At 42.5% G+C, this 12,331-nt stretch overlaps 2 protein-coding genes across 2 annotated transcripts; both read right to left on the bottom strand.

Annotated features, from left to right (window-relative positions):
- Nucleotides 1-118: 118 nt before the first annotated feature.
- smc2 (structural maintenance of chromosomes 2) lies at nucleotides 119-7,831 on the bottom strand. The gene is made up of 25 exons (XM_083973875.1): nucleotides 7,561-7,831; nucleotides 7,247-7,396; nucleotides 7,018-7,140; nucleotides 6,901-6,939; nucleotides 6,685-6,795; nucleotides 6,526-6,570; nucleotides 6,178-6,411; nucleotides 5,951-6,100; nucleotides 5,592-5,825; nucleotides 5,233-5,392; nucleotides 5,003-5,120; nucleotides 4,120-4,258; nucleotides 3,902-4,021; nucleotides 3,550-3,754; nucleotides 3,234-3,369; nucleotides 2,770-2,894; nucleotides 2,428-2,621; nucleotides 2,163-2,306; nucleotides 1,985-2,059; nucleotides 1,628-1,747; nucleotides 1,292-1,492; nucleotides 1,069-1,185; nucleotides 717-877; nucleotides 443-590; nucleotides 119-360 (listed from the first exon to the last, which is right to left on the bottom strand). The coding sequence occupies exons 1-25, from the start codon at nucleotides 7,726-7,728 to the stop codon at nucleotides 157-159; spliced, it is 3,621 nt and encodes a 1,206-aa protein (XP_083830001.1). The 5' UTR covers nucleotides 7,729-7,831; the 3' UTR covers nucleotides 119-156.
- A 981-nt stretch (nucleotides 7,832-8,812) lies between these two features.
- exoc1l (exocyst complex component 1 like) lies at nucleotides 8,813-10,231 on the bottom strand (the record flags this gene model as incomplete). Its single annotated transcript, XM_083977215.1, has 3 exons — nucleotides 8,813-9,082; nucleotides 9,728-9,906; nucleotides 10,111-10,231. The coding sequence occupies 3 exons, from the start codon at nucleotides 10,229-10,231 to the stop codon at nucleotides 8,813-8,815; spliced, it is 570 nt and encodes a 189-aa protein (XP_083833341.1).
- Between the last annotated feature and the right edge of the window lie 2,100 nt (nucleotides 10,232-12,331).

The following is a 12,331-nucleotide window of genomic DNA, read 5'->3' as shown; positions in this document are numbered from 1 at the left end:
AAAGGGACAGAATAACCAAGGACAGTTATAAACTTGACAGAAATATGAACAGCAGTTAATACCCACAGGAAATAAAAGTATACACAATTCAAATACCACATATTGTTACGTCATGCAATGGCTGCTGGCTTTTTAAAGACATAATGAGTGTCAATCTTAATGATCAGCTACTCCCATTATTGTCTTCAGCTGATGGGCTGTTTTGTCCTTTTGACGACCCCTGTCTTGTTTCTGGGGATGCTGGGTATCAACCTGGCTGAGTGCAGATCGCGACACTGCGGACATGCCGTCGACGAACTTCGTCTTGAACAGGACATTGGCGTTGGTGAACATACCGTCCTTTAGAGACACCACGATAAACTGGAGGGAGAAAGTTAAAAACAATAAATAGGACGTCCACATACTGGTAGAACCTACTGCATGTTTCTTTGTTTCAACTGACCTGGGAGTGTCTGAAGTGTGTGCGCAGCATCTGTCCAATGTTCTGTGTGTGTGAAAGATCCAGAGCTGCGTCCACCTCGTCTAAGATGTAGATGGGAGCAGGTTTGAACAGCAGCATGGCCAGGATCAGAGACAAGGCCACCAGTGATCTGAAAACAAGGAACCACAGATAATGGAAGTGACTGCCCTTTAAAACCTGATAAAGTAACAAACAAACTTAACTGCTGTCCAACGACAAATAAATGATGAATCACAATAAAAGTGGTTTTACTGACCTTTGCCCACCACTGAGCTCAGAGAGGTTCTCCTTCCAGGTCTTGCCCAGGGCTACCTTGAACTCAAGGCCCTCTAGGATACCGCAGCCCCGAGGAGGAGCCAGCTTAGCAGTGGCCCCTGGCAGCAGAGTGGCGAAAATGGAGCCCAAGTCCTTATTCACCTGCAGAGAAAGAACAAACACAGCACCTGATGTAACAATAAAATCTTTCTCAAGAGATCAGTTAACGTCAACTTTAACCTGATTCAAACCGTAGTGATTTCAGTTCAGTCACGTTTAAATACTTCTTTTAAAGCATCATAAATTGGTATAAAATAACCAGATAGGAGGATAGATGGCATAAGCGAGCAGACCTTCTGCCATGCCAAGTTGAGAGCCTCATTCTTTTTCTGGTCCAGCTCCTCGATGGTCTGCAAGATTTTCGCTTTGTCGTTCTCCACGATCCTCTTCTTCTTCATTAGGTCATTATACTGCAAGACAGGTGTGCAGGGATAGATGAAGGAACTGTTGACATTTTCTGCTTTTTTTTTCTTTCCATTTGCATCTCTCACGCCCTTTCTGTCCCTTTGTCCTCACCCTCTCCTCTGCCTCGTTCAGCATGTTCATGGCCCTCTTGTTGACGTTTCTCTCCAGCTTGGCGAAGGTCTCCTCCAGCTTCTTCAGCCGTTGACCTGCCTCACGGGGCTTGTTGCTCTTGAAGTCATAGGCGGTGTTTGGCTCGCCGAAGAACTTGCGCTCGGAATGAATCCAGTCATGTTCCTCCAGCATGCGAGACACCTGGAAGAGGAAAGGAAACGGGAAGCGGGGATGTTTTACATCATGGTAAATAATATAAAGCTCATCGTGAATCATGAAGACACGGTAAATTTCAGTAGCAGGTGGACAAAAAGGAAAATCAGTGTTTGCATTCACCTTGTCGGCAGCATCCTGGCTTTCTTTGCGGTGTTTACTAATGTTGTGCTCCAGCTCTTTTATCTTCAGTTGGGCTTTGTTGCTCTGCTCCCTCAGCGTATTAGCCTCGGTGCTCTTCATCTGGATTATTCAAATGGATGAAAATAAGAAATTAATTAAATTATCAACACAGCCAACATTTTAGGATTCAAAGAAGTGAAAATATTCAGCACTAGACAACTGAGAGGGGGACAGTATCTTCTTCAAGTAATTTACAGCCAAGTTCATTTGGTCTAAGCTTTATTCAAACCCTAACCTTGAACCTCTGTTCAAGAGGGAGGTAAAAACCAAAACATGAAAAGGTAAAATTATATCCACCTTGAGTTCTTTGTCTTGTTTCATGATAACCTCCTTTTGTTGGGCCAACTCCTCCTGGGCTTTACGCACGGCCTCCTACATCCCAAAAGAGAGAATGAGGAAATGGTGCAAGAAGGAAGAACAATGTTCAACTGAGTCATTCAGAGATACATCTATTCCCTTGAAAATGCACAAATACCTTGCTTTGCGATACGGTACAAGCCATGCTGTCTATCTGCTCCTGAATGGCCTTCATGGCTTCGTCCACAGCCTGAATCTGCTGCTCATATCCAGCCTGTTCCCTCCGCAGCTCCTCCACCTCCAGGGCCACAGCATCGTTCTCCTGCAGGCAAAAAAACCAAAGCAAATACGTAAAACACATTTAATAATTTAGTCAAATTTAATGCTGAGTGTTACATGACATGGAGAGGGTAGTTGTACACCTATGTGTCTGGACAGTGTACCTGCTGCTTCTGCTTCAGCTTCTTATTGGAGGCGTCAGCTTTGGCTTTGGCTGCATTGAGTTTCTGCTGGGCGGCTTTCAGGTCCTTCTCCCTCTCGGCCTCAGCATTCTTCATCTTGTTCTCCAGCACCTTGTACCTCTCTTCAGCCTTTTTCTGCACCTCCTTGGTGACACGCAAAGTCTCCTCACTCTCCTCTGGTGAGGCAAACACACAGGCAAATAGGTTACACGAGTAAATCAGGTGTCTTGCATTGGATGGAGTCACTTCTCAGATGTCAGCTTGTACGCAGTATGTGTGGACGGGACTATTAAGGTGATTTGAAAAAGTGCGTTGCATCCTGACCAATGGCCTTGCGCAGCCTCTCTAGCTCCTCTTGCTGACGGTGGAAGGCGCTCTGCTGTAGATTGGCTTGCAGAATCTGTTCCTCCTCTACCTTCAGGTCATGCTGCTGCTTCAGCTGACGGTACCTGTAGGGTGAAAGTGTGAAGTGAGGTAGAAGTGAGACTTGTATAAGTAGATGTTTATAAGTGATTCTTGTTCCTGGCCCAAGAATAATACATTTTAAATTCTGTCCAGGATTCATGACAGACATTTTACACAGTAAAAATCAACTTGTCAGCACCCTGTGGTGGGTACACTATGTGATGGTGACACTGTTTCTAAATGATCTTAGCCCTAGTTGATCATTTATTTGCCAACGTACTGTACAGTACACATTGAAACCCATGTATCAAGTCAACATAATAGCTTGATTGATGTATCCGTCTAACAATTTTGAATTATGTGGGTATTTGGTGTGCTCATACTTCTCAGCGGTCCCCTTAAGGCTGGCCAGTTGTCGCTCTACATCATGAAGCTGGGCCTCCTTTTCGTTCAAGTTGTCCCGAATGTCCTTCACCTCCTGCAGAAGGGATAGGACCGACACTGACTGGGAACGAGCACCTGAAATAGAAAAAAGAGAAACAAGACATACACATGATTAGAAGGTGCATACCATAAGTAGTTTCTTTTTGAGTGCTTGTGACAACAGTGTACTTCATTTGTCATTTGGGTGCTATCGACACCCACATCCCAAATCATCTTCACTAGTTTTTCTTATCTCTTGATGATACAACAACTCACCTCCAGTCAGAGTTCCCTGTGGGTTAACAATGTCTCCTCCAAGAGTGACAGTCTTAGTCATCACCCGCTTGTCAAATGCCACTTTCCTGGCATTGTCCAGGGTGTCACACACCAGCGTGGTGCCAAACACGTATTCCATGGCCTTACGCAATTCAGGTTCATAACCCACCAGGGATAGAGCAGTGTGGACGTTATCATCTCCAACCTGTCAGGAGAGGGAGACAGGACAGAGGAGACAACAGGGAGTGAGAAAGAGATGGAGACTTGGCAAAGACAATGTGGCATATTTCAAGTTTAAACAGGAGTCAGGACTTATTTAATTTCCAAATGAGGCCATATTGAGATCTCTCACCAGGCTCTTGGCAGCGCTGACCACTCTGTCATTGAGCGGCTTGGAGGAGATCTTGTTCAGGGGAATGATGGTGTACTGCCGCTGCAGCTCTCCCTTCTCCAGCAACTTCTTACCAGTCACCTGGCGAGAGAAAAAAAAAAAAGTTCCCATGCTAGAGTATAACTGACTAAATGTAATTGCAATATAATAACATTCACTGCGCACACACACACACCTACCTCTGTGTCAACTACAATGTTGTAGAGTCGTCCTCCTGCCACCACCTCCAGTGCTGTTGCGTAAGAGACGTCACGGACTGAGATCAAGTTAGCGAGCAGCCCCTTAACTTTGCTGCGGTCCCATCCACGCTCTGGGTCCCTATGAGACACAAACAAACAAAAACATTTTAAAGAATACAATTAACAGGTGTTATATTTCCACGCAATCTCTCATATGACCAAATCTATAACTTTAATAAAGAATGAAACAGATAGTTGCTTATTCAGCCATCTTCTCTGGCCTTTTCACTCGGCTGGTCCAACTAATTAGACTGAAGACTGAACTGGACACAGAAATGGTGGCAGACAAATCTACCATCAAGGGATGACTGGTTCACAACTGTTGATGAAATATAAAGTATAGAAAAACTGACCTTCTCATTTGGATTAGAGGCTGAGCAGTACACAAAACACTAGGAAAGATGGGCTTCATATTCTACGAGATGTAACTCATCATCTGTGTGAATGAAAAATTCCATTTTGCACTAATGCATGGCCTATGTCAACATGTCTGTTCTCTTATATTCTTTGTTATTTCTTTGTTTTTTTTCCTCTCTTTTTTTATTATTGTTGAAAAAACTGAAAACATTAATAAAAAAAAATAAAAAAAAAAATAGAGCTGGACAATACATTAATATAATGTCACTATTATGATATGAGATTTAATAACGTGTGATCTGTGGTTGGCCCTGCAGTCCCTCACACTTTCTCTGTTATTCTGACAGATTAGAGGTCTTCTCCTTTTCTACGTTACAATGAGAATCAGCCAATGTCACCAAACCCTGTGAGCTGATAACAACTGAGACATAACTGAGAGATATTCTTTGTTCACCAAAAGCCTTACTTGTAGTCAAAGCGCAAGTTGGGGACACGAGACACAAGGCGGTCATAGGTCTCTTTCAGTTTAGCGACCTCTCGGGACAACTGCTGTCTTTTGGCCAGTAGATCTTCCTCCTTCCCATCTGCATGGAGACATCCATACTGTTATTATAGGATGGTCAATAAAAGGAAATATCGTAACTTCAGAGACTCTGCTTGGACAGACACAAAAACAGACTCTCTCTCTCCCACTACCTTCATAGTTGAGCTTAGCAAGCTCAGCCTCTAGTTTCTCCTTGTTTTTTATGACAGCCTGCAAACTGTCCTGGTCCTTCTTGTAGCCGCTGTCCATCTTTTTCACCTCTGCCTGTTTGGTCTTTAGCTCCACCTGGGCATGTTTCAGTGTCATTTGGGCCTGGATATAAAGACAAGGGACAGAGACAAGATACACAAACAGACAGAACACTTCATTAATCCAAAATGAAAGTGCAGTTTTAGTACAAACATACAAATGTTTGTATTGCTATTTAATATGCTGTAATCTGGTTGAAACTGAAACATCAGACTTGAAGCATCACATCCCTGGCTGGTATTTTCACACTCCCCCCCCTCACCTGCTTGGCCTCAGTATCTGCCTTGCTCATGTCATTCTTGCAGGCCATCATCTGCCCAGCCAATGTAGCCTCTTCTCCGTCCTCATTGGTGGAGAGACCTGCAGACACAGCCTTGAAATGCTGCTCGGCTGCTTCAAGAGCAGCACTATCCTTCTGCCCGTCCTCCTGTAGAGTCTGCAGATGCTCTGTCACCTTAGAAACCTCCTTCTCTTTTACCGTAAGCATTTTCTTGTCCTGAGGAAAAACGGATGCAAATGCCGTTTCGATGAATAAATCAGCACCAGCAAGTTTTTTTTTTTTAGACAAAAGATCAAAAATGTCAAATGTGAGTGGGTGGACTGGATGCATGGTTCCATTACCTCTGCCATACTCTTTTCCAGTTCCTTCCTCTTCTTCTCCTCATCTTTGAGATTCTGTTTTTTGAGGTCAAGTGCACTCTGGGCTTTGGTATCTACACGCTGCACATCTGCTAGATTCTCCTCAAGGGATTTCAATACTCCATTCACTTCCTGCAGATGAACAGAAAAACATTAGTGACGAAGCACTATGATGAAAGATTCCCTTTTAATGCTCTTCTCCAATGTACCTGGTCCTTTTTCTTCTGCAGCTCCTGAATCTGGGCTGAGAGCTCCTGGATATTGCTCTCATTCTCCGCCATGCTGGCTTGCATCGTGGCAATGTTATCCTGCATCACCTTCAGATTCTCTGCCGACTTCAAATTGGTCTCCTCTGCACACACAAACAGCCAGGCCACATAGAGCCGGGTCAAGTGCTGGATCTCACGCATGAGTTTCTGGTACTCCAGGTATGATGACCGCTCCTACAGAGGGAAGGAGCAAAGATTAGAGGTCAGGAAGTGATGATTACAAATCCCAATGTGTGATGGAAAACGCACTGTTCTTGACATGTAAGTGCAGCTTTGCAGTGAACGTACCTCTTGCAGTTTCTGCATGGCTGGTGTGATTTCCTCATCCAAAATCTGAAAGAGTGAGAGACATAATTATATATTTCAATATCAACTGCGGGGGTATTTTTGGCAGCTTCCTACAGCAACAGCATTAGTTACATTAATCAATAATGAATTTTGACATACGGTCTGAATCTCCTTGAGCTTGGCCTCCTTCTTCTCAATGGTTTTCTGGGCACCAATCTTTTTACATTCATACATCCTTGTGCCTGCTGCCTCCTCAATCATAGCAAGGAGCTGAAAAAAAAGTGATGGTGGTCGTTATTGGAAAATCTGAGCAGGAAAATCTGTATGAAAAAATATTCTAATGCTTTGATGTTTAACAAAGTATGTACATCTTACCTCTGGTGGCTTCATGTTTAGGACTTTGGTGACCCTCCCCTGAAATGTCAGAAACATTGCATGATGTAAAATACTGTTAAGGGCTAAAACTACAACTGCTGCACACACAAGACTAACCTGCATGATGAGAAAATGTGGATTGTTGACATTGAGCCCAACAGAGCAGAACAAGTCCTGCACCCTGGTGTTGTTGGCATTAACTCCATTGATGAGGTACTTGTTCCTGCCACCAATCACCACCTTGAAGAAAGAAGTAACACACACACACACACACACACATATAACACTGTTTTAACTGTGTGCAACATACAGAGTCTTCAGATGACTTCTTTCTCTCTTTCCCCACCTGTCTTGTGACGGTGATCTCATCATGGGTTTCAAACCCCAGTGGACTCTGACTTTTGTTGGCGTTGTCAAAGACGATAGACACTGTGGCCTTGGTGATGCCACCCTGTCCATTTTTGTACACCAGGTCCTGAAGGTTGGCGGCTCGCACCTTTCAAAATCAAAGCATAACGAAGGGACACATGTTGAATACGACGCTTTTTTTTCTGAATAATCTTGCCAGCTGGCTTACACCAAGTTCACCTGCAATTCAATGCTAACGTGTACTATATTACTACCATTTTGAAAAGTTGAACCAAGAGTCACATAACTTACATTTGTAAGATTGGAAATGCCCAAAAGAAAACATATGGAGTCCAAGATGTTGGACTTGCCGCTGCCGTTCAGCCCTGTGATGGCGTTGAACAGCGGGTCGAAGCCGCTGATTTCCGTCCTCTGGGCGTAGGACTTGAACCCCTCCAGGGTGATAGACTTGATGTGCATCTTGACACGATCCTGTCCCTCCTCTCCACAGGTCCCGGAGACAAGATATATACGGTGTGTGAATCCCAAACTGCCTCAGTTAGAGGGAGAAATCGTGGGTTATCAGCCCCGTGTTTACAACCGACCGCTGAACACTATGCTCCTCCGTAACTTGAATTCAGGCGGGAAGCCCAGAGCCAGAGCTAGTCTGACCCTCCCGACGCCTGACAAAATGTGAATAAATCGAGCATTATGTTGACATGGATGATACATATAAATTAAAAAGTGGATGTGATCGAATCAATTGAAATTTACAGACAAATAGCGACGGACACAGTTTTTATATTTTTGTAGAGTTTTCTTTTCCATCAGGCAGATTTTAGGTCTACTAAATGCTCCTCTGTTTTTCTGGCGCCATCTGTTGATGAAAAAGTTGAACAAGCGGAACAAAAATAACCAACCAGTCCTGGTCATGGATCTATTATAAGATAATATAATTAATCAGAGACGTTCTTGATATAATGCATCCATGGTCCTGGTCCAGTCCTCCAGGTAAGAGATAGTCAGTGTAATTGATTTCAGAAGTAGTGGAATGTAACCAAGTAGATTTACTCAAGTACTGAAAAGTACTTTTTTGGGGGTAAATACATTTATGACACCAGGGAAATAAAACTACTCTGTATACACCACTATACATCATTAGTATAAAAGAGAGGTGGTAGCCTATTGCCAATTGAGGAAATATTAGTGTGATAAGTCCTAGGCCAGGGTAATATGCCCCTGTGGGAGACAAGTCAAAAAGCAGGGGGTTTGCAATTTGTTTTATTTCTTCTAGTTTTAAATTCACAGTTTTACATTAGTAAACAGAATAGCATAGGCTACATTTAAGGATAAGTAATTCAAGAAAAAAAAATCACAAAAGTGTATTGTGCCCTTGACAAATAACATGCTGATTGACACCTGTATGCCCTGAAGACACATTCAGCAGAATATTAATGCAAACAACTTTTCATGGTGAATTACTCCAAATCAACAATGAGCCTACATTTACTCCATAGTTCCTACTCAATGCAATTGTTACAATAGAAGTGCTAGTTTTCACAGACTACGCATCCAGGGGCACAGGACACATGGACAGACACACCAAATTTAATGCATAGAAGCAAATCTGTGACAAAACAACACAGTCACCTCTGTTGGAGTAGAAGGAGGTGGGCTTGATGTAGGACCAGTCAAAGTTCCGCAAGTTCAGTGACCTCTGACAGTGTTGGTCACTTAGAGCAACCAGGGCACGCACAAGAGTGTATTTGGCTGAGCAGCTAATGGCCGTCACTGTCCGCACCTTGTCGAAGTGCAGCAGGAAACAGGGGTCGTCCTGAGGACACAAAATGATACAGAATGATATAATCAGCATCGACAGTACACAAAAAATAAATATTTTGCTTAAAGCCTGGGCTGACATCATGATTTATAACACCATAAAGACCTAAATTAAATCACTTCACTGGAGAACTGTAGTCCGATAATGCCAGAGGAGTCTGTCTGGAGTTTGACATACTTATTTTCATGTAAATAAGAAATTATGTTAGAAAAACATCCCAATTCCAATTCCAGCACAATAGTGCTAATGTTTATCTGATTCAATGTGGATGAGAGCTTCAGCTAAAACAATGTGGACCTTGAGTTAGGTTTTTTTTTTTTATCACACCCATATTACAGTAGCTATTATTAACGACCGATAACAGCTTAACAGATAGAGTAGTCAATAAAATTGATATATCTACAGAAATGGGCACAGGTATTTGTGTTGTAGGCCCTTCTCTCTCTTGTACCATTTCTTTTGCATGACATTTTTTTCAGTATTTATTTAGGATTTCCATGAGAGAAAGTTCAAAATTATTTTTGGGTCTACACAAGACATTACATAGTAGTATTATGTACAATAATTCTTTTGTGGCATGCATACCAACCTTTCCTTCTAATATTAAGACAGAAAAGGACTAGAAAGGTGGTTACTCACCACATCAGGGTCCCGTCCGTCAACAAGTGTCAGATCTAGCAGGGACCAGGTCTCAATCCTCCTGTAGCAGTCCTGTATGCTGGAGCGTTTGGTGTGGGACTTCTTGGATCCAGACTTAAGAGGTGGCTCCGCTACCATACACTGCACTATACATAGCTGCACCACGTTGTTTTTTGCTACTACAGAAAAATGAAAAGAAAAGAAAAAAACACCAGATACAGTGCAGTAAAAGTTCAACCTTGCAAAAATGAAAGACTTAACACACTCAGTGTTTAACACAACAGGAGGAGGACACATTGGGCATTAACAGTTTCTGTAGAACCAAAATAATATTCTGTATTATATTTTCTTTGAATGTTGTACTCATCGAAACTCATGCTTACCTGAGACACAAAGAAAATGTCTTCCATGCGATGGCTCCTCAATCTCAATAAACTCCACCAGTCTCTGTTTTGCAGGTCGGAATAAAACCCTCTGCATCTCCTCCCTCAGAAGAGACGACATCACTGGAGAGAGGAAGAAACAAAGAGAAGATAATCAAGATCGTGACACTGGACGACAGTGAAACCTGGCAGCGGTAAGGGAGGGAGGTGGTGATGTTTCCCCTGGTCAGACCGTGTGAAAATCTGGTGGTTGTCTGTGCAATACGCTCTTACAAACACATACACACACACACACACACACACACACACACACACACACACACACACACACACACACACACACACACACACACACACACACACACACACACACACACACACACACACACACACACACACACACACACACACACACACGCCACTCAGCAGCATTCAGGCTTGATGATCCCTGTTAATCTTTAATTTAAGTACTGACTTCATACCAACTGGCCAGTGTTTTCATCATGTTTACCCTTTTATTACTTCAATTAAGATCCATTATGACAATCCTGATATTGACCCAGAGTTCCTGCAAATATGGATTTTTTTACTTGACTGAAGTGTTTCTCACACAAAAACACACACGGATACACACTTTACCTGTAGTTGGATGTGATTACACTGTATGATTCCTTGCAGCACACACAGTGTCTTTCCCTCTCTCCCTCTGTGGTCTCTCTGTCTCCTCTCCAGTCACTCATACAGAGAAGATGAAATATAATGTGGCACGATGCCCAATGTTTGTCTGTGATTAAACGGTTGTTGTGTGGGGAAAGAATGTCCCACAGCACTCTGCATGGTTTCCATTACCCTGTGATAATTCAATCTCTGAAAACAGGTACAAGTAGGGTGAAGCACTCAAATGGAGGGATTTCACCAGCACAGGATGCTTCACTTCTCTAGTGATCATGGTAGCAAGTTCCTAGATGTACTGAAAAGCAGAGAAAACATAATGTCACACTTTTGAGCATGTTTTTTTTTTTTTTGTCCATGTTCATGAGAGATGGGTAAATAAAAAACAGGGTGGGAGCAATTTTCCATGAGCAAAACCACCCCAGGATGAACCATACCAAAGCGCTGATTTGATTTGTTAGCTGGAAAGAGTGTGGCTCCATTGGATTTGTCACATTTGTGAAAACAAAGATGGGTCGTTCCACAGCTAAGTGCTTTATAGTTGTTGTTGTTGATGGTTTTTGTGGGTGTTCTCTTGAAAGGCTTTTTGCCTCTGAGATGGAAAAGATGAGCAGATGGGCAGGAAGTAGGGAGGAAATATACAAGTGTTGAATCTAATGAATAACACATGAGGTTTATTGTACTTACTTATCATAAACTTTAACCCCAGTAGGCCTATATCTGCCACGTGCAATGAAAGGGGTATTTTGTGCAGGAATAACTGGAGAAAATCCCTGAATTTGCATTAGAATAGCGTTTGTAATCTGCGATAGAAGGAACGAATTTCCCAGGGGGGACAAATAAAGTTTAAAGTCTAAAGAAAGAATAAAAGCTGCACATCTTCTATTATTAATATTTAATGGATACACTGCATCAATATATCTGTAGTTCTAGTTATGATTATTTATATGAGCATTCCCATCATCTCTGACATTACAGTCTGTGAAAACATCAAGGTGAGTAACTATTAACATCAGTAGGAAATAAATTCAGAGGAATCAACATATAAAAAATACTGTATGCAGACAATGTTGGAGGCATTTGAAATGATTAGAGAGGATGAAGATGCCAGAAAGGGTGAGGAGTAGATCTGCGTATAGTACCTGTGCAGGGCTGGATGAAGTATAAGACGCAGGGACAGGAGGGAAGGAAAAAAGAGACAAGATTAAAGGGGATGCAGCAGAGAGAAAAGACTATCAAGAAGTGTAAGTCACATTTGGAAAGACTATAAAAAATAGGGAGAAAAAAGGGAAGGGAAAAAGGAGACACAAAGGATATTTAAAAAAGGGGGAAATAGAGCAAAGGAGGAGGCAACAGAATAGCCAAAGAAAAAAGAGAAACAGAGCAGAGTAGGTGAAAAAAAAGATGAGACTTTGAAGAGGAATTAAGGACTACAGGCCTATAATACGGATTATGCAGGAAGGTGTGATGGAAGAAGCAAGATGAGAAAAGAGAGTAGATATGAAAAGTGGGAGACTCCTCCAAAGGCAGATGATGATAGCGAGTAATC

This window comes from Trachurus trachurus (assembly GCF_905171665.1).
Source record: "Trachurus trachurus genome assembly, chromosome: 1".
In the NCBI taxonomy this organism is placed as follows: Eukaryota; Metazoa; Chordata; class Actinopteri; order Carangiformes; family Carangidae; genus Trachurus; species Trachurus trachurus.
The sequence above is the reverse complement of the archived record's forward strand: the minus strand, read 5'-3'. Positions and strand labels throughout refer to the sequence as shown.